The sequence below is a fragment of the Theropithecus gelada genome, chromosome 8 (genome assembly GCF_003255815.1).
Source record: "Theropithecus gelada isolate Dixy chromosome 8, Tgel_1.0, whole genome shotgun sequence".
Lineage (NCBI taxonomy): Eukaryota > Metazoa > Chordata > Mammalia > Primates > Cercopithecidae > Theropithecus > Theropithecus gelada.
The window spans coordinates 102,004,553-102,029,818 of record NC_037676.1 but is presented as its reverse complement, the minus strand read 5'-3'; the positions used below and the strand labels follow the sequence as shown (position 1 = coordinate 102,029,818).

At 36.9% G+C, this 25,266-nt stretch overlaps 1 protein-coding gene across 1 annotated transcript in view; it reads right to left on the bottom strand.

The window, feature by feature from the left end:
• Positions 1-25,266, bottom strand: part of VPS13B (vacuolar protein sorting 13 homolog B) — an 858,817-nt gene that overhangs the window by 166,926 nt on the left and 666,625 nt on the right. The window contains exons 34-35 of the mRNA XM_025394335.1: positions 23,541-23,948; positions 119-321 (exon numbers count right to left, since the gene is read on the bottom strand). Coding sequence (XP_025250120.1) covers positions 119-321; positions 23,541-23,948 — 611 coding nt within the window. The remainder of the gene's footprint in view (positions 1-118; positions 322-23,540; positions 23,949-25,266) is intronic.

The window sequence follows — 25,266 nt, the reverse complement described above, 5'->3', positions numbered from 1 at the left end:
GTAGCAATCTGACAAATACCCTTTCTTACTACACTTTTAAAATTTAGTGAAACAGTTCAAAAACTGAACAGAGGCTAGTTAATAACCTATGAAAAAAATATGGCCAATACCCACAGACCTGTAGCAGACCTCCTCTTAAGTCAATGGATATTTTTGGTATGGATTGCTCCGGGCCTGGATTGCCGCTGTGTTTACACCATTTAGCTTCCAGATTGGCAGTAGCACAACATGGTCCTATCAGAATGCGGCTTCTTTCTTTGAGACTTGTTTTAAGGAGAAAATCGTTTATAGTGAGTAGAAATGATGACCCAAGAATTACGCCTGAAAAAAAAAATAGAGAAGAGTCTATAATTCATCCTTATCAAAAAAATGTTTCGGAAAGAACTGTCTGTATTTTTGAAGAGTATTAATTCGTCCTTTGTCAGAGTCTTCTTGCTCAGTTGGCAGTCCACCACCGTTTCATGCCATTTATACAGAGTTCTAGTTATAAAGCAGGTATACCTCATTCACATTCCTAACAAAGTAATATTTGCCAAAACATTATGACTTTTTCCATGTGTGAGCATTTTAAGTTTTATGAGTAGAGACATTTTCATTAAGTTGTGCAAGTTTTTCAAGCAACTACATTAAGAATAAGAACAGCTGCTTCATTTGTCTATTGTTAACATGATGGGAAAGGGTGATTTTCTGTGATTTCGTACAGTAACAGAGTGCAGTATATTACTTTGCTAGACACTTAGGTTTTTTACCGGCCCATGTTAAAATTCAAAACAATCAAAATATATAACATGTGTTTTCTAAAAATTTTAGTTTAATCCAAACTTCACACATCATAACCACTTGAAGTTTACAAAGTCTTAAAAACAGATAGTGGCAGGTTAGATTTATGAGAAAAACTATATGCTATAGTTCAAAGTAAATATACCCAGAAAAGGAATACACTTTAAAATGTAGGTTTTCTTTTGAACTTAAAATAGGAGTGTAGATCAAAACGTTTTCATAAAACCAATGGCACATTTTAAGATATTTAGATGCAAAGTTAGAGTGGTGAGTTAACTTTCCTCCCAAGGAGCTCATATTCTAAATTGTCATAGTGAATATTGAATTTCACCAGACCACGTTTGTAATGCCCATGGCTTATTTTTCTAATGATATTTGATCCCTAAAAAAGATGAAAGATTAAAAAACACCTTAGGCCCATAGTATACACATGTTTCAAAGTACAGTAACCACACTGACTTTTCAATTCTGTAGAGACTTGAAAATTTCATATAAGTTGTATATTCCTACTGCAGAAATAAGATATTCAACCTCTAATCCTCCACAGAAGGCATCACACCCACAAAAGCGTTAGAGATAAGACTTTTGTTTAAAAATAATCATGGTGGAAATCCATTGCTTAAAATGTTTCATCAAATTGTGAAACTGAAACTACCATTTCATTTACAATTATCCTGATTCAAAGCTTTCACTCAGTCTAAACAAACAAATAAACAAGCAAAAAAAGCACTCCAGAAAATAAAAGAAATAGAAACAGGCCCCAAAATACCCCCAAATAAAAAACCATCTTTATTAACAGAGTCCATAACTTAAGCCATAATTTTCTGACTTAACAGCATTACCTTTCTAAAATATCTAAAACTTCTAAAAGTAAGTATTTGCTAAATGAAATATATCTATTCATCATCCAGAAATTTGCCATAAAGGCATAAAAGTATAGCCTTAATTCAGTACAATTATTTAGTAAATGAGCATTAACAGAATGTCAGGATTACATCATCTTTTATTTTCAAATACACATATCTTTGTACAACCCCACACTGACATACCTAATTAACTGTTTGTAATCTTATTGTGATAGTCATATTGAATCCTTGTACACAGTGTTTAATGCCAAAGGCCACCTAGTTTGCTTATCTTATTTAATGGTTATCATTATCTCTTCAGGCACCCAGACTGAAAAACCTCAGGTCCTCTTTGAAGGCTCTTATTTCCTTTGACAAATTTCTAAAACTTATCAATTTCTATTTCATTCTCTCCAATTCCATTATTTTAAAACATCAAAGAAGAGACACCCGAATAATATGAGTGACTGAAAGAGACGATCACACCATTTTCAAGCTCTAGTACTGACCACGCTGGAGGCAAGGACCAGCTTATTCAGTGTAGTCCTGGGCACAACAGTAGCTATTCAGGACATGTTCCATTGAACTGAATCGACAGTTTAGAATCTGATCCTATTTTTCAGCTGCCTCAACGTATTTCTTAATTGGTAGACAGGAAATAAAACTGCTTACATCTTCGGTTTCATTTTGTACCACTGTAACATAACAAGGCTGGATGGAAGAGATCTAGAAATCATCTACTCCAAGACCCTTCACTTAAAAAAAAAAAAAAAAAAAGCTTTCTATTTTGAAATAACTTTGGACCTACATAAAAGCTGAAAAAACATACTGTATAACGTTCCTGTATACCCTTCACCTAGCTAAGTAACTTTAGTACAAATACTGCAATCAGAAAATCCACATCAATATAATACTTTTAAATAATCTACACATCTTTTTAAAATTTTGCCATTTTTCCCACTACTTTCCTCTTTCTGGTCCAGGATTCAACCTAGGATCTCTGCTGAATTTAATCATCAAAGCTTCTTAGTATTCTTTAATATGTGACAGATCCCCCAGCTTTCTTTGTCTTTCATGACCTCGATACTGTGGAATAACCCAGGACAGTCATTCTGCAACATGTCTGTCAGTTGGGGTTTATCTGATGTTTTCTTGTGATTAGAATGAGGTTATGCATTTTTGGCAATACCACAGAAGTGACACCCTTAGTGCATCATATTGGTGCATGTGATACTTAATATTTTACTATTTACAATATTAACTCTGATCATACGGCTAAAGTGGTATCTGTCACATTTTGCCACTGTAAAGTTAACACTTTCCCCTTGTAAGTAAGTATTTTTGTGGGAGAGACACTTGGAGGTTATGCAAATATGCTCTTTTTCTTCAAACTTTCACCCACTGATGTTAGCATCCACCAGTAGTCTCTCACCTGCAATGATTTCTTGTGGTGTGTGATAATGGTGGTTTCCTATTTCCCTTATTTAGAGCTGTCCCTTCTAGTGCCCACTTCGGTAGCACATATACTAGAGCTGTCCCTTCTACCCCATATACTAATTCAATTATTTATTTATATCAGTATGGACTCATGAATATTCATTTTTATGGGTTATAATCCAATACTATCATTATTTACATTGTTGCTTACTCTGAACCAGCTTTGGCCATTGGGAGCCCTTTAAGATGGTCCCTGTGTCCTTTTAGTATATGCTCATCTTTTTTTTTTTTTTTTTTTGAGACAGAGTCTCACTCTGTCACACAGGCTGGAGTGCAGTGGCATGATCTTGGCTCACTGCAACCTCTGCCTCCCGGATTCCAGTGATTCTCCTGCCTCAGCCTCCCGAACAGCTTGGATTACAGGCGCTCACCACCATGCCCGGCTAATTTTTGTCTTTTTAGTAGAGATGGAGTTTCACCATGTTGGCCAAGCTGGTCTCAAACTCCTGACCTTGGTTGATCTGCACATCTCGGCTTCTCAAAGTGCTGGGATTACAGGCGAAAGCCACTGCACCTGGCCTATGCCCATTATTTTTTGAGAACTTCTTTACTTTCAGGCCACAAAATATTTCAGGCTCATCTTGTATTTTTCCCACCCTATCTCCAACACCAGCCATTTCTCCAAGGAGCTCTGGTTTCTTTTGTTGAAGAATGGTATCTAGAAACCAAAATTTGGGTGGTAGGTACGCTTGTTGCTACTGGGGTGTCACTGCTGCTAGGTCCTTTCAGCAGAGCTAAGAAGTATATGTATGTATAGCAGCCCCTGTATACCTACGTATCTTTGTCTCTCTCTCTCTATCCACTGGTAAATATATTAAAAACCATGAATTCATACTGATACCTCATGTTCAAATCCAACAGCACAGAGTGGTTTCTAGCCTTCTCCCCTTTCTTATTTGTAACCTCTTTCTATGACCGTGAGAAACTTGCTAAGTACCTCTTCAGGTGTGTCTGTTTCTAATCCACCCTAAACCATCACTTGGAGTGGTCAAAATTAAAGCAAAAGAACTAAGAAAGCCATAAAGAACAAGTTTATGGAAGCAAAGGTAATTATCTACTAAAGAAAAGTCAGAAAAGGTTGATATTTATTCCTGGAAGTCTCTTTAGGAATGGGCTTGACAACATTTTGTCTACAAAGCATACAGAGGAATGAGATTCCTTTCTCACTCTATAGTGGCTTTCATTTAAAAAAGAATATTTGTAAGCATGATAAAATCTTATATTTGTAGAAATAACATAATACATACAGAATTTGGATCATATTAGGTATTTCTATTATGCAGGAACCACTTTAAAATACCGATATTGCACTAAATACTGATGTTGTACTAAAATTATGAGGATTTGTCTTAAAAGAACTAGTACTGAAATGTCAAAATTCATATCATTCTATATTATGCATATCACTTGCAAAGTGCCTGACCTCTTAGAGAACTTAAGTAGAGTTGATGGAAGGCTCTTTTTAACCCTCCCAAAGTTACACAATTACAAGTTCTTATTGACTGGGGCAAGGAGAGAATGAAAACAAAATTCCAGACTTGAATTATTACAAAACAAATATAGAAAAACACTTCCCTACTATTACACAAATCCCTTTTTTTTTTTCCCCTTGGGGACAGAGAATGGGATAGCTAGAATTCTCAAGAAAGTAAAGATAAAGGTAGGGACAGAAATATCAGGAAAATGGCATAGAATTAGGAAGCCAATGATCACACAAACATTTGGGAGGCTGGAACAAGAAGAAAGTGGGCCAGACTCAGGTGAGCACTAAGGAGGACCAGAGGACGCACAATGTGCTTCAGAAATAGAGGCCCTGCAATGAAGGCAGGCACTAAGCTAGCTATAGCTATGTTCCGGTGACAACAGAATCCAATGACTGGTTTGCCGGAAACAGTCTAGCAGGTTGTGGAACTTGCCACACTTTATGGGACTTTATGTTTGATATTCTCTGGAGATTGATTTGGTTCCAGAATGAGCATAATATTCAATGAAAACCACTAAGGTATAATAATACTTTTGGGAACATGACCCTTCCTCTTGCTCCCTGGTCTTGAGGTTAAGAAAATTAAGGCCCTGGAACTACTGGCAGTCAGCATGTGGAGCCTAAGGGACGAAGCTGCGTAAAGCAGAGGGAAGAAATCTAACAGACTCAAACTCATCCTTTTTTATGGCTGCACAGTATTCTCAGCAAACTATCACAAGAACAGAGAACCAAACACCGCATGTTCTCACTCATAGGTGGGAACTGAACAATGAGATCACTTGGACTCGGGAAGGGGAACATCACACAACGGGGCCTATTATGGGGAGGGGGGAGGAAGGATTGCATTGGGAGTTATACCTGATGTAAATGACAAGTTGATGGGTGCTGACGAGTTGATGGGTGCAGCACACCAACATGGCACAAGTATACACATGTAACAAACCTGCATGTTATGCACATGTACCCTAGAACTTACAGTATAATAATAAAAAAAAAAAAAAAAAAAAAGAAATCTAACAGACTCTTCCATGCCTCAGGACAACAGTGGTTTGGAGCTTTTCACATACGTGACAACTGCTTAAACCAGTTTAGGTTGGATTTTCTGCCATGTGCAATCCAAAGTGTCACAAATAATACCTTTAACCAATGGGATTTCAATAAGTAATCTTCAGTTTTCTATTCTCCCCTTGAACTAATATTTCAGCAAACTTCTCTACTCTCATGGCTTAAACCATAATATCTGTCCTTATGACACAGTATCTAAAACCAGGCCTAATTTCTTAAACAAGTGCTATTACCATGCTTCTGATCATTTCTAAGGAATTTAGATATCCTGGCTCACCTTCAATTTGACATTTATGTAGGCATGTATCCATTATTCAACCAAAAGTTACTGGTTATCTACCATATATTGGGTATATGAAGATAAAGAAAATAATTAGCAATTTTCTTTCATATCAGATTCTCCCTTGGCAATGTATTAGCTTCAAGTTCTGCAATCTCAATAGTAAAGTACTGAGTGGGGAAGAGATATCCCACATTTCTAATATTGACTCTGTTAAGCACATGAACTGTTGAACAGGAATACTTCCCTGGTATCATACAAACCCTAATAATTTTTGCTTTCTTTTTATTCACTTTATGTGCTGTTAATTCTTTTTCTCAGTCTCTTTTATTCTTTTGCCCAAGCCTACCCCTTGCTTTAGTCTTAGTTTTTACAGTCATTCTACAGTTCTTATTTGCCTGTAACTCAGGCCTACCAGCACTGATCATGAGCTTGTTTAAACACACAAATGACAATGAGAATTTAATAAGATGCTAATGTTTGCAGTGAGGACACAGGAACAGCCATTGCCAGAAAGTATTAAGAAAATACAAAATCCGCAGATATAAATATGTTCTGCCTGGTCCTTTTTGTCCTTTTTCTTTCTTGCCATATACCTATGTAGAAATTCAGTGTGGTTCAATTTTGAAACTTACACAACTGATACAACTCATCCCCATGTGCCTTCCTTGTCTGCTACACATACTGCACACACCAACCTGTTGTGACTCCATTCCTCAATGAGGGAACACAGTTATCTGTAGTACCACAGAAAGATTCACCCACAGATATCAGCTTTTAAGTTTAAAATAGATATTTCCTTTGAACATATACTCCTACATTAAAAAAAGCTACAACATAATAATAAAAATGTTAGTTAAGTGCTTTTAATCTTGGAACCAGTATTTATTTATTTATTTAGAGACAGAGTCTCGCTCTGTCACCCAGCCTGGTGTTCAGTGTGTGATCGCAGTTCACTGCAACCTCCACCTCCCTGGTTCAAGCAATTCCCCTGCCTCAGCCTCCTGAGTAGCTGGGATTACAGGCACACCCCACCATGCCCAGCTAATTTTTTTTTTTTTTTTTCATTTTTAGTAGAGATGGGATTTCACCGTGTTGGTCAGGCTGGTCTCCAACCTTTGACCCCGTGATCTGCCTGCCTCGGCCTCCCAAAGTGTTGGGATCACAAGCGTGAGCCAGTATTTATTAAGAGCTTGTGATAACTTAATAGCAATAAAGGGTGGTGATGAATTTCACAAAGGGTCACTTATAGATGGTAAACCAAATTATACACTTTTACCACAAAATATGAAAATAATCCCTGGGACTCATGACAGGGTTATTAATTTTCCTTTCCCCTTTCTTTCACTCTGAGAAGCTAGCCCGTGGGACACCAGGCCTTTCTTTTTTTTCCCAGGAAACATACTAAATATCTTCCTTATTTTGAATCTTATGTATTAACACACATATAAACCTAGGGCCACAGAGAATACTCAGAGTTCATGTAAACTAGATATTTATACATCCAACAACCTGGTATAAATGACAACAGAAAGTGAGTTAAGGCATGTGTTCTTCTTCCTAGGGGGACGAATGCACCATTGGACAAAATGCCTACAAGTAAAAATTATAAAGAGCTACCTTCTTAACAATGGAACATTGGAAAAGGCCTGAATAATTTTGTAAAGTTCTGTGTGTGTGTTTACAGCAAATAAGACAAATGTTTATATTTGTTCTAGCTCATGAGTACACAGGCATTTGATGAATTACCCTGTACATTTTCTGTACTTGTATTTTCCCCTAAATTTCTAAAAACAATAAAGACAAAATTTTTAAAAATATGCTTCAAAAGTTTAGGATATAAAATTATCACTTAAATGTTTAAAAGCACGAATATTATTAGAGTTACTTACCCAATTGTTGATCAGGTCATTTTTTTAAAACTTTAAATTCTGAAACAATTTTAGGCTTTCAGCAAAGTTGATATCCTCCACCCAGCTTCTCAATGTTAACAACTTACATAAAATCAGATTATGACTCTTAAAAACCATTAAATTTGCAGTGATATACTACTACTAATTTAAAGACCTTTCAATCTTACCAGCTTCTCCTCCAATGTCCTTTTTCCGTTTCAGGATCCCACTCAGGATCCCATGTTGCATTTAGTGATTATGTGATCAGGTCACTTTGACCAAGCGTGCGGTATGACTTCTTCTACTTCCTTTCCTTCAAGAGAATGCTTTCCCGATGAATTTTTCTGCTTTTTCCAAAAATCTATGTTTATCTTTTAAATTTAAGTTTTAGAAAACTAATAGCAGATATTTAATTAAACTAAATGAGGTGTAGCAACATTGAGAAATAATTTCAGAAACAACTGGTATGATAAACAGAACCAATCATGCTTCGTTTGAACACTGACATACTTTTCATTGAGTATAAAAATTTACTTCAAGGAACAAATAGTTTAATGACTTTTAAAGTACTCCTTCAGAAGACTAATAAATGCAAACCACTTGTTTTGGAAAATGTTTACAAAGTGCTGCCAGCCCTATATTGTCAGTATCTACCAGACCCTTAGTAAGGCTCCTAGTTTCTACATGCTGACTGAGGAAAATGCAATCTAAATCGAGCTTCTATATATTATTAGAAAGAGTAGTCAATGATGACATTGCTAGCAAAGCATATCCAGGTAATTATTTTATCCAGCTGTAAGTAATCTAAGGCTACTAGAAAATCAGCAAGCATGTGTTAGATATATCCAGAAGCTGATTTGCATAACAGTGAAGCATCAGAAAACCTCAAAATGTGAAAAGGACAAAATTTTGGAAGTATTAGCTGTAAAGACACAACAAATTCCTCAAAAATAAAGTCTTCCATTCCTTCAACCAATTATGTTGAAGCGGACAAAAATGGCATTTGGGTGCTCTAGCAATGAAAAAAATGTGTTCCTCCTCACCCTTGATCAGAATATGTAAGTTTAATTATATTGAATTCTGTAATAAACCTATATATAGAGAGAGTGCATATATATATATATGTGCGCGCGCGCGTGTGTGTGTGTGTATATATATATATATAGAGAGAGAGAGAACCTATAATATAGTAAACTAAAATACAGGAAAAAATGATATATGGGACAACATAACAAAACCAGATAACTACATGGATGCTGACATTTAAGCTGTAAAAGATGCCAGTATTCCCCAACAAATGAACTTAAAAGTCTAGTCATCAAAATAATAGACCAAATGGGTGGCCAGGCTGCTAACATGTTTCCCTTCTCAAAGCACCTGATGATTTCTCATAGGTGAGATTTCCATTCCCCAGGGACTGTGACTTAGTCCTTACTGGTAAGTAAAAATTGGGACCTCCTAGTTTAATTCAAACCTCTTTGTTTGGACCCAAGAAAATGGAAAAACAAGTAGCTGGAAGAGTTTTTTCTTTCCCATAAAAAAGGGCAGAATTTGTCATGAAAGATGAAGTGTCTACTGAGCTGGCTACTCACACATGGCCATTGTCTGGGAAAGGTATTTTTTATGAAATGCTTTAGAACTCTAGGATCCTGGAAAAATGAAAACTAAAAATACCAAAGGGTGATGGAGGATATGCTTTGCCTCCTTCTTCCCCTCCAATCTGCCACCATGCTCACTGTTTTTACAGTTGTGTTAGTTTATTAGAAAAATAAAACTTGATTGGATCATGTGGTTACGTTTTTTAAAAAAAGCAGACTGGCAGATCTGACTGCATGACAACCTTCTTACATAGGAAAGAATAACAGCAAATACATACTTGAAAAGTTTCTGGGATGAATACAGTAGCTGGTTAATTGAATTATGCAAGGAAACTGCTGGAGAATCAATTTTTTTTGAAGTAAGTTACATGAATGAAAAAATTGGTATAAACTTACTCAAATAATGTTGAAAACAACATGACTTGCTGAGTTATTTACTGCAGTGCCTTAGAAAATGGTCTTGATGTGGGTCCCTGACCCCTGAGTAGCCTAACTGGGAGACATCCCCCACTAGGGGCAGTGTGACACCCCACACAAGCTTCCAAAGCAAGAATCAGACAGGTACACTCGCTGTTCAGAAATATTCTATCTTCTGCAGCCTCTGCTGCTGATACCCAGGCAAACAGGGTCTGGAGTGGACCTCAAGCAATCTCCAACAGACCTACAGCTGAGGGTCCTGACTGTTAGAAGGAAAACTATCAAACAGGAAGGACACCTACACCAAAACCCCATCAGTACATCACCATCATCAAAGACCAGAGGCAGATAAAACCACAAAGATGGGGAAAAAGCAGGGCAGAAAAGCTGGAAATTCAAAAAATAAGAGCACATCTCCCCCGGCAAAGGAGCGCAGCTCATCGCCAGCAACGGATCAAAGCTGGACGGAGAACGACTTTGACGAGATGAGAGAAGAAGGCTTCAGTCCATCAAATTTCTCAGAGCTAAAGGAGGAATTACGTACCCAGCGCAAAGAAACTAAAAATCTTGAAAAAAAAGTGGAAGAATTGACGGCTAGAGTAATTAATGCAGAGAAGGTCATAAACGAAATGAAAGAGATGAAAACCATGACACGAGAAATACGTGACAAATGCACAAGCTTCAGTAACCGACTCGATCAACTGGAAGAAAGAGTATCAGCGATTGAGGATCAAATGAATGAAATGAAGCGAGAAGAGAAACCAAAAGAAAAAAGAAGAAAAAGAAATGAACAAAGCCTGCAAGAAGTATGGGATTATGTAAAAAGACCAAATCTACGTCTGATTGGGGTGCCTGAAAGTGAGGGGGAAAATGGAACCAAGTTGGAAAACACTCTTCAGGATATCATCCAGGAGAACTTCCCCAACCTAGTAGGGCAGGCCAACATTCAAATCCAGGAAATACAGAGAACGCCACAAAGATACTCCTCGAGAAGAGCAACTCCAAGACACATAATTGCCAGATTCACCAAAGTTGAAATGAAGGAAAAAATCTTAAGGGCAGCCAGAGAGAAAGGTCGGGTTACCCACAAAGGGAAGCCCATCAGACTAACAGCAGATCTCTCGGCAGAAACTCTACAAGCCAGAAGAGAGTGGGGGCCAATATTCAACATTCTTAAAGAAAAGAATTTTAAACCCAGAATTTCATATCCAGCCAAACTAAGTTTCATAAGTGAAGGAGAAATAAAATCCTTTACAGATAAGCAAATGCTTAGAGATTTTGTCACCACTAGGCCTGCCTTACAAGAGACCCTGAAGGAAGCACTCAACATGGAAAGGAACAACCGGTACCAGCCATTGCAAAAACATGCCAAAATGTAAAGACCATCGAGGCTAGGAAGAAACTGCATCAACTAACGAACAAAATAACCAGTTAATATCATAATGGCAGGATCAAGTTCACACATAACAATCTTAACCTTAAATGTAAATGGACTAAATGCTCCAATGAAAAGACACAGACTGGCAAACTGGATAAAGAGTCAAGACCCATCAGTCTGCTGTATTCAGGAGACCCATCTCACACGCAGAGACATACATAGGCTCAAAATAAAGGGATGGAGGAAGATTTACCAAGCAAATGGAGAACAAAAAAAAGCAGGGGTTGCAATCCTAGTCTCTGATAAAACAGACTTTAAACCATCAAAGATCAAAAGAGACAAAGAAGGCCATTACATAATGGTAAAGGGATCAATTCAACAGGAAGAGCTAACTATCCTAAATATATATGCACCCAATACAGGAGCACCCAGATTCATAAAGCAAGTCCTTAGAGACTTACAAAGAGACTTAGACTCCCATACAATAATAATGGGAGACTTCAACACTCCATTGTCAACATTAGACAGATCAACGAGACAGAAAGTTAACAAGGATATCCAGGAATTGAACTCATCTCTGCAGCAAGCAGACCTAATAGACATCTATAGAACTCTCCACCCCAAATCAACAGAATATACATTCTTCTCAGCACCACATCGTACTTACTCCAAAATTGACCATATAATTGGAAGTAAAGCACTCCTCAGCAAATGTACAAGAACAGAAATTATAACAAACTGTCTCTCAGACCACAGTGCAATCAAACTAGAACTCAGGACTAAGAAACTCAATCAAAACCGCTCAACTACATGGAAACTGAACAACCTGCTCCTGAATGACTACTGGGTACATCACGAAATGAAGGCAGAAATAAAGATGTTCTTTGAAACCAATGAGAACAAAGATACAACATACCAGAATCTCTGGGACACATTTAAAGCAGTGTGTAGAGGGAAATTTATAGCACTAAATGCCCACAAGAGAAAGCAGGAAAGATCAAAAATTGACACTCTAACATCGCAATTAAAAGAACTAGAGAAGCAAGAGCAAACACATTCCAAAGCTAGCAGAAGGCAAGAAATAACTAAGATCAGAGCAGAACTGAAGGAGATAGAGACACAAAAAACCCTCCAAAAAATCAATGAATCCAGGAGTTGGTTTTTTGAAAAGATCAACAAAATTGACAGACCACTAGCAAGACTAATAAAGAAGAAAAGAGAGAAGAATCAAATCGACGCAATTAAAAATGATAAAGGGGATATCACCACCGACCCCACAGAAATACAAACTACCATCAGAGAATACTATAAACACCTCTACGCAAATAAACTGGAAAACCTAGAAGAAATGGATAATTTCCTGGACACTTACACTCTTCCAAGACTAAACCAGGAAGAAGTTGAATCCCTGAATAGACCAATAGCAGGCTCTGAAATTGAGGCAACAATTAATAGCCTACCAACCAAAAAAAGTCCAGGACCAGATGGATTCACAGCTGAATTCTACCAGAGGTACAAGGAGGAGTTGGTACCATTCCTTCTGAAACTATTCCAATCAATAGAAAAAGAGGGAATCCTCCCTAACTCATTTTATGAGGCCAACATCATCCTGATACCAAAGCCTGGCAGAGATACAACAAAAAAAGAGAATTTTAGACCAATATCCCTGATGAACATCGATGCAAAAATCCTCAATAAAATACTGGCAAACCGGATTCAGCAACACATCAAAAAGCTTATCCACCATGATCAAGTGGGCTTCATCCCTGGGATGCAAGGCTGGTTCAACATTCGCAAATCAATAAACATAATCCAGCATATAAACAGAACCAAAGACAAGAACCACATGATTATCTCAATAGATGCAGAAAAGGCTTTTGACAAAATTCAACAGCCCTTCATGCTAAAAACGCTCAATAAATTCGGTATTGATGGAACGTACCTCAAAATAATAAGAGCTATTTATGACAAACCCACAGCCAATATCATACTGAATGGGCAAAAACTGGAAAAATTCCCTTTGAAAACTGGCACAAGACAGGGATGCCCTCTCTCACCACTCCTATTCAACATAGTGTTGGAAGTTCTGGCTAGGGCAATTAGGCAAGAGAAAGAAATCAGGGGTATTCAGTTAGGAAAAGAAGAAGTCAAATTGTCCCTCTTTGCAGATGACATGATTGTATATTTAGAAAACCCCATTGTCTCAGCCCCAAATCTCCTTAAGCTGATAAGCAACTTCAGCAAAGTCTCAGGATACAAAATTAATGTGCAAAAATCACAAGCATTCTTATACACCAATAACAGACAAACAGAGAGCCAAATCAGGAATGAACTTCCATTCACAATTGCTTCAAAGAGAATAAAATACCTAGGAATCCAACTTACAAGGGATGTAAAGGACCTCTTCAAGGAGAACTACAAACCACTGCTCAGTGAAATCAAAGAGGACACAAACAAATGGAAGAACATACCATGCTCATGGATAGGAAGAATCAATATCGTGAAAATGGCCATACTGCCCAAGGTAATTTATAGATTCAATGCCATCCCCATCAAGCTACCAATGAGTTTCTTCACAGAATTGGAAAAAACTGCTTTAAAGTTCATATGGAACCAAAAAAGAGCCCGCATCTCCAAGACAATCCTAAGTCAAAAGAACAAAGCTGGAGGCATCACGCTACCTGACTTCAAACTATACTACAAGGCTACAGTAACCAAAACAGCATGGTACTGGTACCAAAACAGAGATATAGACCAATGGAACAGAACAGAGTCCTCAGAAATAATACCACACATCTACAGCCATCTGATCTTTGACAAACCTGAGAGAAACAAGAAATGGGGAAAGGATTCCCTATTTAATAAATGGTGCTGGGAAAATTGGCTAGCCATAAGTAGAAAGCTGAAACTGGATCCTTTCCTTACTCCTTATACGAAAATTAATTCAAGATGGATTAGAGACTTAAATGTTAGACCTAATACCATAAAAATCCTAGAGGAAAACCTAGGTAGTACCATTCAGGACATAGGCATGGGCAAAGACTTCATGTCTAAAACACCAAAAGCAACAGCAGCAAAAGCTAAAATTGACAAATGGGATCTAATGAAACTAAAGAGCTTCTGCACAGCAAAAGAAACTACCATCAGAGTGAACAGGCAACCTACAGAATGGGAGAAAATTTTTGCAATCTACTCATCTGACAAAGGGCTAATATCCAGAACCTACAAAGAACTCCAACAAATTTACAAGAAAAAAACAAACAACCCCATCCAAAAGTGGGCAAAGGATATGAACAGACATTTCTCAAAAGAAGACATTCATACAGCCAACAGACATATGAAAAAATGCTCATCATCACTGGCCATCAGAGAAATGCAAATCAAAACCACAATGAGATACCATCTCACACCAGTTAGAATGGCGATCATTCAAAAGTCAGGAAACAACAGGTGCTGGAGAGGATGTGGAGAAATAGGAACACTTTTACACTGTTGGTGGGATTGTAAACTAGTTCAACCATTATGGAAAACAGTATGGCGATTCCTCAAGGATCTAGAACTAGATGTACCATATGACCCAGCCATCCCATTACTGGGGATATACCCAAAGGATTATAAATTATGCTGCTATAATGACACATGCACACGTATGTTTATTGCAGCACTATTCACAATAGCAAAGACTTGGAATCAACCCAAATGTCCATCAGTGACAGATTGGATTAAGAAAATGTGGCACATATACACCATGGAATACTATGCAGCCATAAAAAAGGATGAGTTTGCGTCCTTTGTAGGGACATGGATGCAGCTGGAAAGCATCATTCTTAGCAAACTATCACAAGAACAGAAAACCAAACACCGCATGTTCTCACTCATAGGTGGGAACTGAACAATGAGATCACTTGGACTCAGGAAGGGGAACATCACACACCGGGGCCTATCATGGGGAGGGGGGAGGGGGGAGGGATTGCATTGGGAGTTATACCTGATGTAAATGACGAGTTGATAGGTGCAGTAGACCAACATGGCACAAGTATACATATGTAACAAACCTGCACGTTATGCACATGTACCCTACAACTTAAAGTATAATAATAATAAATAAATTAAAAAAAAAAAAAAAAAAAGAAAATGGTCTTGATCTACAGAATCTAGGTTTTGAAAGACTGGTATAACAGAAAGGCCAGCAGTCAGGAGATGTGTGTTATAGTCTCAGCTCCACCATATGGTATCCCTAGGCAAACCACTTAACCTCTCCATTCTGTACTCAATGAGGGAGTTAAGACCCAAGATTCCTTGACGCTTAGTGGACCCACATAGTAATGGTGGCCCATGAGGTATTTTTAGTATTCCTAAGAACCTAAAAGAAATCATGAATTTGTCTGAGACTAAGTTGTAGAGGTGTTCTGAAGTTTTTGTTTGTTTGTTTTGGTTATAATTGTATCAAGTTGGTATAGTTAGCTATCTAATACTAAATGCAGTGTGTCCAGACCATGAGGTCAATGGGAGGAAAGGATAATAAGGGCTACTGATAAAAAAGGATGACCTTCAAGGTATTTTTCAGCTCTGATATTTAGTAAACTATGACCTCCATATTCATGTGGTGTGATTTTGGGGAAAGGAAGATAGAAAAAGATCAATATTTACTGAGAACTTAATTTGTACCAAGCAACGGTTGGATACTCCGCATACATTATGTCACCTAATGCTCTCAAAGTCCTATACATTAAATATTTTTGCCTTCATTTGGGAAATGCACTACAGAGTAACTTTTGACACAACCAACTGGTCAGTAAGTAGCAGGGCTGGGGTACAGATTCTGTCTGTCTCTTTATAGCACCATGTTGCTTTATACAAACTACTGCTATTAGTTCTTAGTAATTTCATTTTTCTAACTGGTAACTAACTGGGTTGTAAATAAATGCTTTGTCCTGTCCTCATTTCCTTTGCTCAGCCTCAGTATGTTATGCCAACATAGCCAACAAGTCCAGGGGACCAACCAGGGAGTAAAAGAACATCTAAGATATGTCGTCAGTTACTCATCACTGTCAGGGTTGCTTTGCTAGAAGCTTTCCTAGCAAACAGCCTACTGGCTTATATGGACAAGGGGGCAATCTGCTGTGACCACAGGCAAAACTAAATGCTGTCACAAATTCAGTAGAATGGGGGATAGAGATTTACCTCTAATCTTTTATTTTTCCACACTCCTTGGGTTGGGGCTACAATACTTGTCCATTTTACTTAATACTAACCTAATAGGGACTATCATTCGGATCTAAGGAGAGGCTATTAAGAAAAAAAGTCTCTAGTACTTAATTATTAGGGCTGGAAACGTCCTTCTCCAATAACATTTTGTACAATGAGATAGCTGCATGTTAACTGACAGCATTTTTGTTGTCTCAAAGACCCTTTTTTCTCCAAGAAACACAATATTTAGTATGTGTATATGTAAAATTTGTATCAGTTGTTTTTTTTCCAAATGTATCTATTAATAAATCTAGTGAAAAGGTTCTTTATCATATGACAAAAGAAAAAGCACTATTTTTTTTTTTTTCTAGAGTATATAGGACACACAAGGTCCAATGTAATGGCATACAATTCTAAAACAAATACCCTGAGGTCAGCAGTTTTCTAGCAAAGAGTATAGATTAAATTTGGAATTTGGTAACTAAAACTGATAGCCAGAAATGACTAATTTGGCTAAAGATAAGATCTGAAGGTGGATTTACATGGAAGACTATAATGACTACACTGGATTTCTCATTAGAAGGCGCAGAGTCTTATGAAGACTTCATATTCCCCAAGAGAACGATATTTACACAATTAACAATTCTTTTGTTGGGAAAAAAGCTTTTCATTATTGCATGTGGACACATGTGGGCTGTGTAAAAATACAAGGGATGTGTAACACACGGTAAACAGAAAGTAATGATCTTAAACAGGCCAAATCCTTGAACTCGTCATTAATAAATGTCTCTCTTGCATTCAGCTACCCCGGCTGCTGGGAGCCTGTTTTCTTCAAGTACTTCAAACACTGAAATCCAGGAACATTTATTATTTTAATCCATTACAGGCAGTGCTTGATTTAACTTTATTGGTTGCGGTGGTGGTGGTGGTGGTTATAAGTGGGGGTACAGCAATGTTCTTTTACACATCATTTCAAAAGGGCTTAATTATATTTTATAGTTTAGGCCAGGAATTCTGCTTGTTTTTTGTCTAACAAGGTTCAAATGGAGTTCAGGTCAGTGATGAATCAGAACAAAAAGTCAGAGATGGTTATCTCTCTGAAATGAGCTCATCTCCCTCTACGAAAGGCTGGGCAGGTACATCATGTTCACTACACCACAGCACATGAGATCGCTCTGATATCCTAAGTTTGTTGCTTATTAGATAATTTTTATTTTTATGCAGCTTTGAAATACATACATCAGAAACTCAACCCAGTGGATATCTTCCATATCTCTGAAGTTACTCTCCTATGCATTTTAAAGGCTTCCCTTTGGAATCCAAAACAGCTATAGCAACCACACAGCACTAAAACAAAAAATGTACATAAAGAACATTTTAAGAAATGTACAAGCTCTTTATCACAGGAAAATGAATATATCTCCCAAAATAAAAGATGTAGAATACTGTATTTACATAATTTGGTTAAACAAAACAATACATGACTAGGTAAACACGGCCAAGCAGCACATACCTCCTAGTGTCTTTTTTTTTAAATGTCAAACAGTCATAACTTTTAATCTCCTTCCTTGAGGGTGTGAAAAAAATCTTTTCTAAGGTAGTGGTAATTAATAATGTCTAGTGTATCTAATCATATAACAGTTACAGCAAGGAGAATATAATTTGTATGTTGAGATGTCTTCTCCATTGCACATAATTTCTAAGAAGTGGACAGGAGAATGACAGTATCTCATACATTTATGGTTTTTATTCTCATCATATTAGAAAACATAATATGGGACATTTTTTGAAAAAAGTTAAGATAATTTTACTTGTTCTTATTTCCCAGCCAATTTTTAGAAATTCCTGTTCTACTTTTTTTTCAAATGCCTCAAGGTTCACCAGGATATACAGAAATATATCATAGTCAAAAATTATCAGTAATCTACAGGTAATTTAAAGGTGAAAAAAGAAGTACATGCCAGTTTATCAGTAGCAATTTTGAACCTTGTTATAAAGTAATAGGAGGGAATCTGACCAGGATTAATAGTGGTACTCAGTCCTGGGAGGGGAGGTGTCATGTTTCACGGACCCTAGGCCATCTGTTCTTTCCCCCTACATTTTACTTCTGCAAAACCATAAACGCACCTCTACCTCGGGGACTATAGAAAGGCATTAGAATTCTTCTGCTTTTCATTATCACAAGATTCAGTAACTCATTTCATTGTCAAGATAATCCCCTTTTACTCTTTCTTTTGCGCTTGTGGGGTATGCCAAAATGACAAATAAAAACCCAGATGTTACAGACCCAATGAGGTCTCCACCTTTCCTTGAGTGTTGGGTTTAAGCTACTTGAGACATAGTGTCAAAAATGACAGGACCCTGATGCCCACACCCAATATTCATTAAGGTTTGTTAGTGATTTGTATAGCTGTCTACAAGCTGTACTTCCACTTCAATCCTCAGTGGCTGCTTAAAAGTTAAGTTTATCCTCTGGTTTAACTGTCAAAGAACTCATTTCCTATTGTTCAGGCATTGGACAGAGATGTTATTTCTTTCTAAAAGTAACAAAAGTCTTTGGGGTGTTGTAATTGGCTGGTTATTGCAACATATTATTTTAGGTAGTCATATCTAATTTAATATTTTATTTCCCCTTAGGCTAACTTGCATCTCTGCAGTATCCAAAGCTTATGACAACACCTTATAAGATTTTACTTGGAAGATCCAGTTAACTATAGAATGAAAAGTTGGAGCTCCACTTTTTATCAATTAATGACCTGGTTTCACTTTTCAATACATGAAAAGAAACTTTAGGTTCTTTACATTTTATTGGTCCTGAATTCAGTGAACATGAGAAAAGGCATTTTGTGTATGTGAAAAATAATGTGGTTATGCTTTCTCTACTTTTGTTTATTCAGAAAGATAAGTACATCTGGATGACAGAGGCTGGGGTAGTGAAAGTTACATAAACCATAGCCCTTTGACTAGGAGTTCAACTCACTGTTTTTGGCTTGGGTGAAAAATCACCCAAGTCCTTATGGACAGGGGATCCTTCTAACTTCTTCCGAATTCTGACTAAAATGCCAGCCAAGATGACTTCATTAAGGTTCTTCCCCCAATCTTTTGTGGCATCTAATTTCCTCATATTCTATTTTCCTTTTACTTATCTACATACACGGAGGCTGCCAATCTAAGTGCCCCCAAGAAAGAGCAAGGCAGCCTAAAGTACAGCTAGTTCACAGCTCTCAACTGTGGGCTCGTTTGTTGAAATCTAAGGAGTGCCGCCCAAATAGAGCCATAATTTACTCAGACAAGGGGAGCTAAAATCTGTAGCTCACTCTCCACCCTGCCTCTGGAAAGTGCTACACTGCAAGTTCACAATTTATAGCTACATACTTATGGTTTCTCCAAAGCTACATATTTCAAATGGCAAAAAAAGATTGTGTTGTATGTGCATGTAAGGGAAAGGTTTTTTTTTTTTCTTTTCCAGAAAATACTATAGAATGGGATGGATTTAATGAATAGCAAAATAAATATTATCGGCCTTAAAATATTTTAAAATCTATCATATAATTTCTAAAGGAGATGTACTTTTAATACATTCATAGGATTTTGAGCAATATTATACACCAACCTTAAAAATACAAGCATTACCTCTATTGAAATCAGAACTTTCGGGTCATTTTACCAAAGATTCATGAGAGAACGTAAGTATTCTAACAGAAACAGGAGTTAGGTTATTCTAAGTCACTGCTACACCAGTATCTGCAGAGTGGAATTAAAAAAAAATCAAATCCCATGAAACTCCCATAGTTTAGGTTTAAATAATAATGCAGGAGGCTAAGAAGAACTGGTAGATATTTTTTGTAAAGTAGAAAATATTTAACCATTTCGTTTCATTCCAAATGATAATAACAGGAATTCCTTTAACTGCTTCAGTCAATAATTTATAAATATTTAGTTTTATAAATCAGTAAATAAATCTGAAAGCACAGATAATTTAAATGTATTTGGAATGCCTGGGGGAGAAAATTCACTTACCCCTTTCCGTCATATTATTTCCTTTTCACATACACTTCCTGTAAGCTTATGACAGTTTAGATGACAAAAAAATATAATCATTCGGTGAACTCAAATATTTTTGTACCTTTGACAAATAAAGAAACATACCTAAAACACATTCTCAATGGTGTTTCTCTAAATATTACTTAGCACATAAGATTCTTCTAGCATTACAAATCTATTTTGGCTTCTAAATTAAAACTCATCTGGAAAGGACCGTTTTACCCTGTTTATATAACATTGTCACATAAAGAGTGTTAAAAAAATATTTCACTAAAAATAGCTTGCGTAAGTTAGGGATTAGAGTAGTTTCTGCTGCTATAATTGTTCCTTTGTAGTTTTTTCCATGATGTTTTTGCACAGTGTTTTTGACTGGGTTTATTAAAGTCAGCACATCAAAAAGGATCAAAGAGAAAGTGAGTGAAAACCAAAGAAACCCCAAGTGTGTTGTCTCATTGGGGAGTTATGCAGATTCGCATAAACAAGTGCAAATTGTTGAGGTTTTAATGAAAATTTTCTACAATTATTTTATCTGAAGTCATTCTATACAATAACATCTGTACAGCAGATGGCTATACTGTACCAAGGCAATGCTCCTTTTTCTTTCTGTTTAATAGTACATCTGAGATGACTACTTTTGTCACTGTGCTCAATTTGGTTCAGCAAATAATTTTGAAAAGTGCAGCTGCTGCAGATGGTCACAACAGTTACATAAACTGTAAAATCAAAGACACAGTTAAGTATTTCTGTATTAGATTCAAACTATAAAACTCTGACATGAACTCCATTGAGCTCAAAGATATACTACAGTATAAACAATTTCAGTTAAATGTAGAACGATGTCACTTGAAAACTACAAAAAGAAATATGACTACTGGTAGGAGGCTTTTATGTGAGTATATTTGTTTTTTGGTGGTGGATAGTTTTTATCACTCATCAAAATTATACTTTGAATATATGTTTGCATGTATTTTATCCAAATTGCAAAGCATGCATTTTTAAGACATTTACACAATGAAATTAACATTCAAAGCTTAAATTATGTTTTATTTTAAAAATATAGCTAAAATCAACTTTTTTGAAAAAAATATGTGGCAATCTCTTAATCACAATTTTCCAAGAAATCAGTCCTTATAACTAGAAGTTAATAAATCTTATTTCAACCTTGCCAACCTTGTTATCATCCTAAACTGTTTGAGTATGCATAAAGAAAAAACTGTAGTAAAAATAGAGTTTGGTGTTCATTATAGTCTCATAACAACAAAATTGTTCCTATTAAGTAGTTAACCTCAACTCTGATTTGATTAGATGCAAATAATTATTTTAAAACATTTGCTGGATACTACATGTTAGAGTTGTATAAAGTATGTTTAGTCAAAGCTATAGTTGCTATTTTTGTGTTTAACTATATTTAAGAACAGCACTGTAAAAGGATTGGGGGTATGTAGTTTTTTTTACATACAGGGGGAAAAAACAAGTTCCAAAACTAGAGTTTACTAACTTGTACAGCTTAGTGAGAGAAGGATTTTTAATATTTTAGAGGTGTTTCCCAAAGACAGACATCATTAAACACGGAAAAAATATGAGTAACGAATAAAAAAAGCAATGAGGATGATAAAAGAAGAACCTAAAAGTGAGTACAGTATGTTTAAATTCTTCCATTTTGTTTGAATCTTAACCTTTCCCTGCTATGATTAAGGTACAACTGGAAAGGCATGGGAACAGACCCAGTGTTGTCTGGGTTGCAATTTATTTGTGGATAGACCAGATACTGTAGCCTCCAGTATTTCATAGTCTTTCATGTCCCATGAACCTTACCTTTTTCACTTGTAACTTTTAAGACAACTAAAAAAAAAATAATTGGCTTGCTCACAAATATTTCTGATGAGAAAGAAATAAATCATCTATGTTTTGGCCTAAAATTCAGGCTTCTCAACTATAAAACTTTTCCTTTCTCTTTTAACTACTGTGCCCAAACTGGCTGTGTGGAACTAAGTTACAGTAAGTCTACAGCTGCCATTTAATTACTTTTTGATAAGCAACTAAGTTGCATATAAGGATTTGCTTTATCCCCTGCACTATCCCCAATCCCCAATTTCCCCCCACAAATTAAAGTGGGAAAATACATGGTTCCCTTTTGCTACATTTACTTTGAGAGCAAAATTTCTGGCCCTGTGCCCTGAAATTTTACAGTAGCAGTTTCTGTGATTGAAAACTGCTATTTCCCACCTGTGTCTTGCCTTTTCTCTTCCCCTCCTCACAATCCTTCTGCCCACCCTTTTTGAAAAAGTATATAACAGTTTAGTCATGGTAACAGAAGTGGAAAAATGTAGATATCACTGCCAGTTGATTTCTCACCTCTCCTCCCATCAATGGCATTCACTTTGCAGAGTCTGTACCCCACTTTGCTAGGCTAGGCACAGAAGCACAGCTTTTCGCTGCCAGGTGTTGCTGCCCGATAAAATGCCTCAACCGCATTCTTGCAAAGTTGAACCTTGGCTTCTGTTACACTTTGTGTAGCATATCTGCCACAACACCAACTTTTCTAAGTAAATGGTTACCAGTGACTTAATGCCGTGCATCAGAATCACCCATAGGGCTTGTTGAAGCACAGATTGCTGGGCTCCATGCCCAGAGTTTCGGATTCAGTAGGTCATGGGTAGGGTCTGAGAATTTGCATTTGTAACAATTTCCCAGGTGATGCTGATGCTGCTAGTCCTGAGATCACATTTTGAGAACCACTCTTCCTAATGGTTCACAAAACTTGACATACTGTTGTTCCACTATAGCTGTTTTAGGTAAAAAGGAATTTAGGAATTAACAGTTTTAGACACCTGGAAGAACATGCCTCAAGAGGAGGACAGGAACATAAGACATTAAAATATCTATACTTAAAGGATTTGTTCTAAAATTATCTCTAAAAATAAGGTCACAAACCAGAAATGTCCTAATCTCTAATGGCCTTTATAACTTTTAACTTCTACATAATATAAATCTTCAAAATGATGCATTTTCAGATGTTAACAAATCATATTGCTTGTTCTGTCTCCCCGCTCCCCTTTTCTGTGACTTACCAGGTACTTTTTGTGCTGCTTTGACACTAAGGCTTCCATTGAGGTTTGAGAGAGATGCTAACAGGCATGGTTTACTGGTATGGGGTACAGTTTCCATGGAGATCACAATCTGAGTAGTTTGAACAGAAATTTTTTGAAAGCAGGAAACAGCTCTCCACATGTTTTCTTGAGCTGAAATCTTTTGCACTCCATCACCATGAACTTTGGGTTTAGACAGCTTTCCACGGTAATATTTGGAGACTGGAAGATCATCCTTATTCACCATGGTGTTGGACATGGCTGAAGTCTCTTCATTATGTGCCAAACTGTGTGCATTTTTTATCTTCTTTAAAAAAAGGTGTATCTGATCCAATTTGGTGAAACTCAGGTTTGCTTTCAAAGGCTTTGATATATCCAAATTGACATCCGCTATAAAAGTAAAAAAGATAAAACAATTATTAAAGCTTTCTTATTGAATATAAGCCTTTACTTCTCTGTCAAGCTCTTATTTAAAAGTGTCCCAAGATCCATATTATTAACTCATTAGGATGCCAGAACATGATATATCTCTTATTCATCACTTAACATTTCTTTCCATGTTGTTACTTGAAGGAGTACTCTCCCTGGACTACTTACATGCCTACATTCCTGGCCAATCCCTGTGACAGCCTTGCTATCCATGTGTGGCCCTGATACAGCGAGGGCCACACAAGGATATCAAGGTTGTCCATTTCCATTCTGCCTTTACACTTCAAGGCAAAATGAAGCAGGTTTTCCAGTTTGTTACCCATATGAAACTGGCTTTTCTTCAACAAAAAAAAAAAAAAAAAAAAAAAAAAAAGGACTTTCCTTACTACCCAGAACCACGTTTGACACAAATAATGGTATTATTAACAAATATTTATCCAAGTATCTGGCTGAAGTAGTCTTCCCTACCATTCTCTAACTGTTTATGCAGGAAATGTCTGTTTCCCCCTTATGACCTGTTGCAAACCAGAGGAGTCCCTGTACCTTTCCCTGCACTCTGCATTGATAAAAGTTCAAATACCTTGCCCAGTGTAACACTGGTAGACTGAGATTTCTTTAAATCTGTAGTCCATTTTATATGTACCATATACCAGATGTTGTCCTTATTTGTCTCTTACTCACCTGACATGAAAACTAGCCGTATTGTTTTTAACCTTCTAAATTACCTAAAATCACTTTCTATTTCTATTATTAATAAGACATAAGACTACTAGTATCATTAAGACAGAGCATGTCACACATCTTTACAACCCAGTGCTTAGCACAATGTGTCTTACAAATGCATGCATTCAACAAATGTTTGAGCTTAACTGACCCTAACAAGTGCTTGTTTCATGAGAGCCTGAGGATGTAACAGAAGACATTATCCCAAATGAAGGTAGGAATAGCAAAATTATTAGGCATATTATTAAGTCATAAATCATATATAATATTATTTTTCTGTGTGTGCAGGAAGACAGATCTATTGACACCAATATCTAGAAATCAAGGTTCACAGATGAACAGAGGCATCTTCAGCCCTGAGGAGGCTGGGCTGTATCTCCTAAACCTCTGAGGATGGGCACAGCTGACAGCTCTGTGTGGGCAGAGTCCACGTGGTCCTCATTCTCTTCCCTGGGGACAGGGCAGCCGAGACGGGAGGGCACACACAGGGGGGCACCTTCCTGCCCTAGCCTGGCCCAGTGGCCTCTGGAGTCAGGCGGCTGCAGCAGCTGTACCA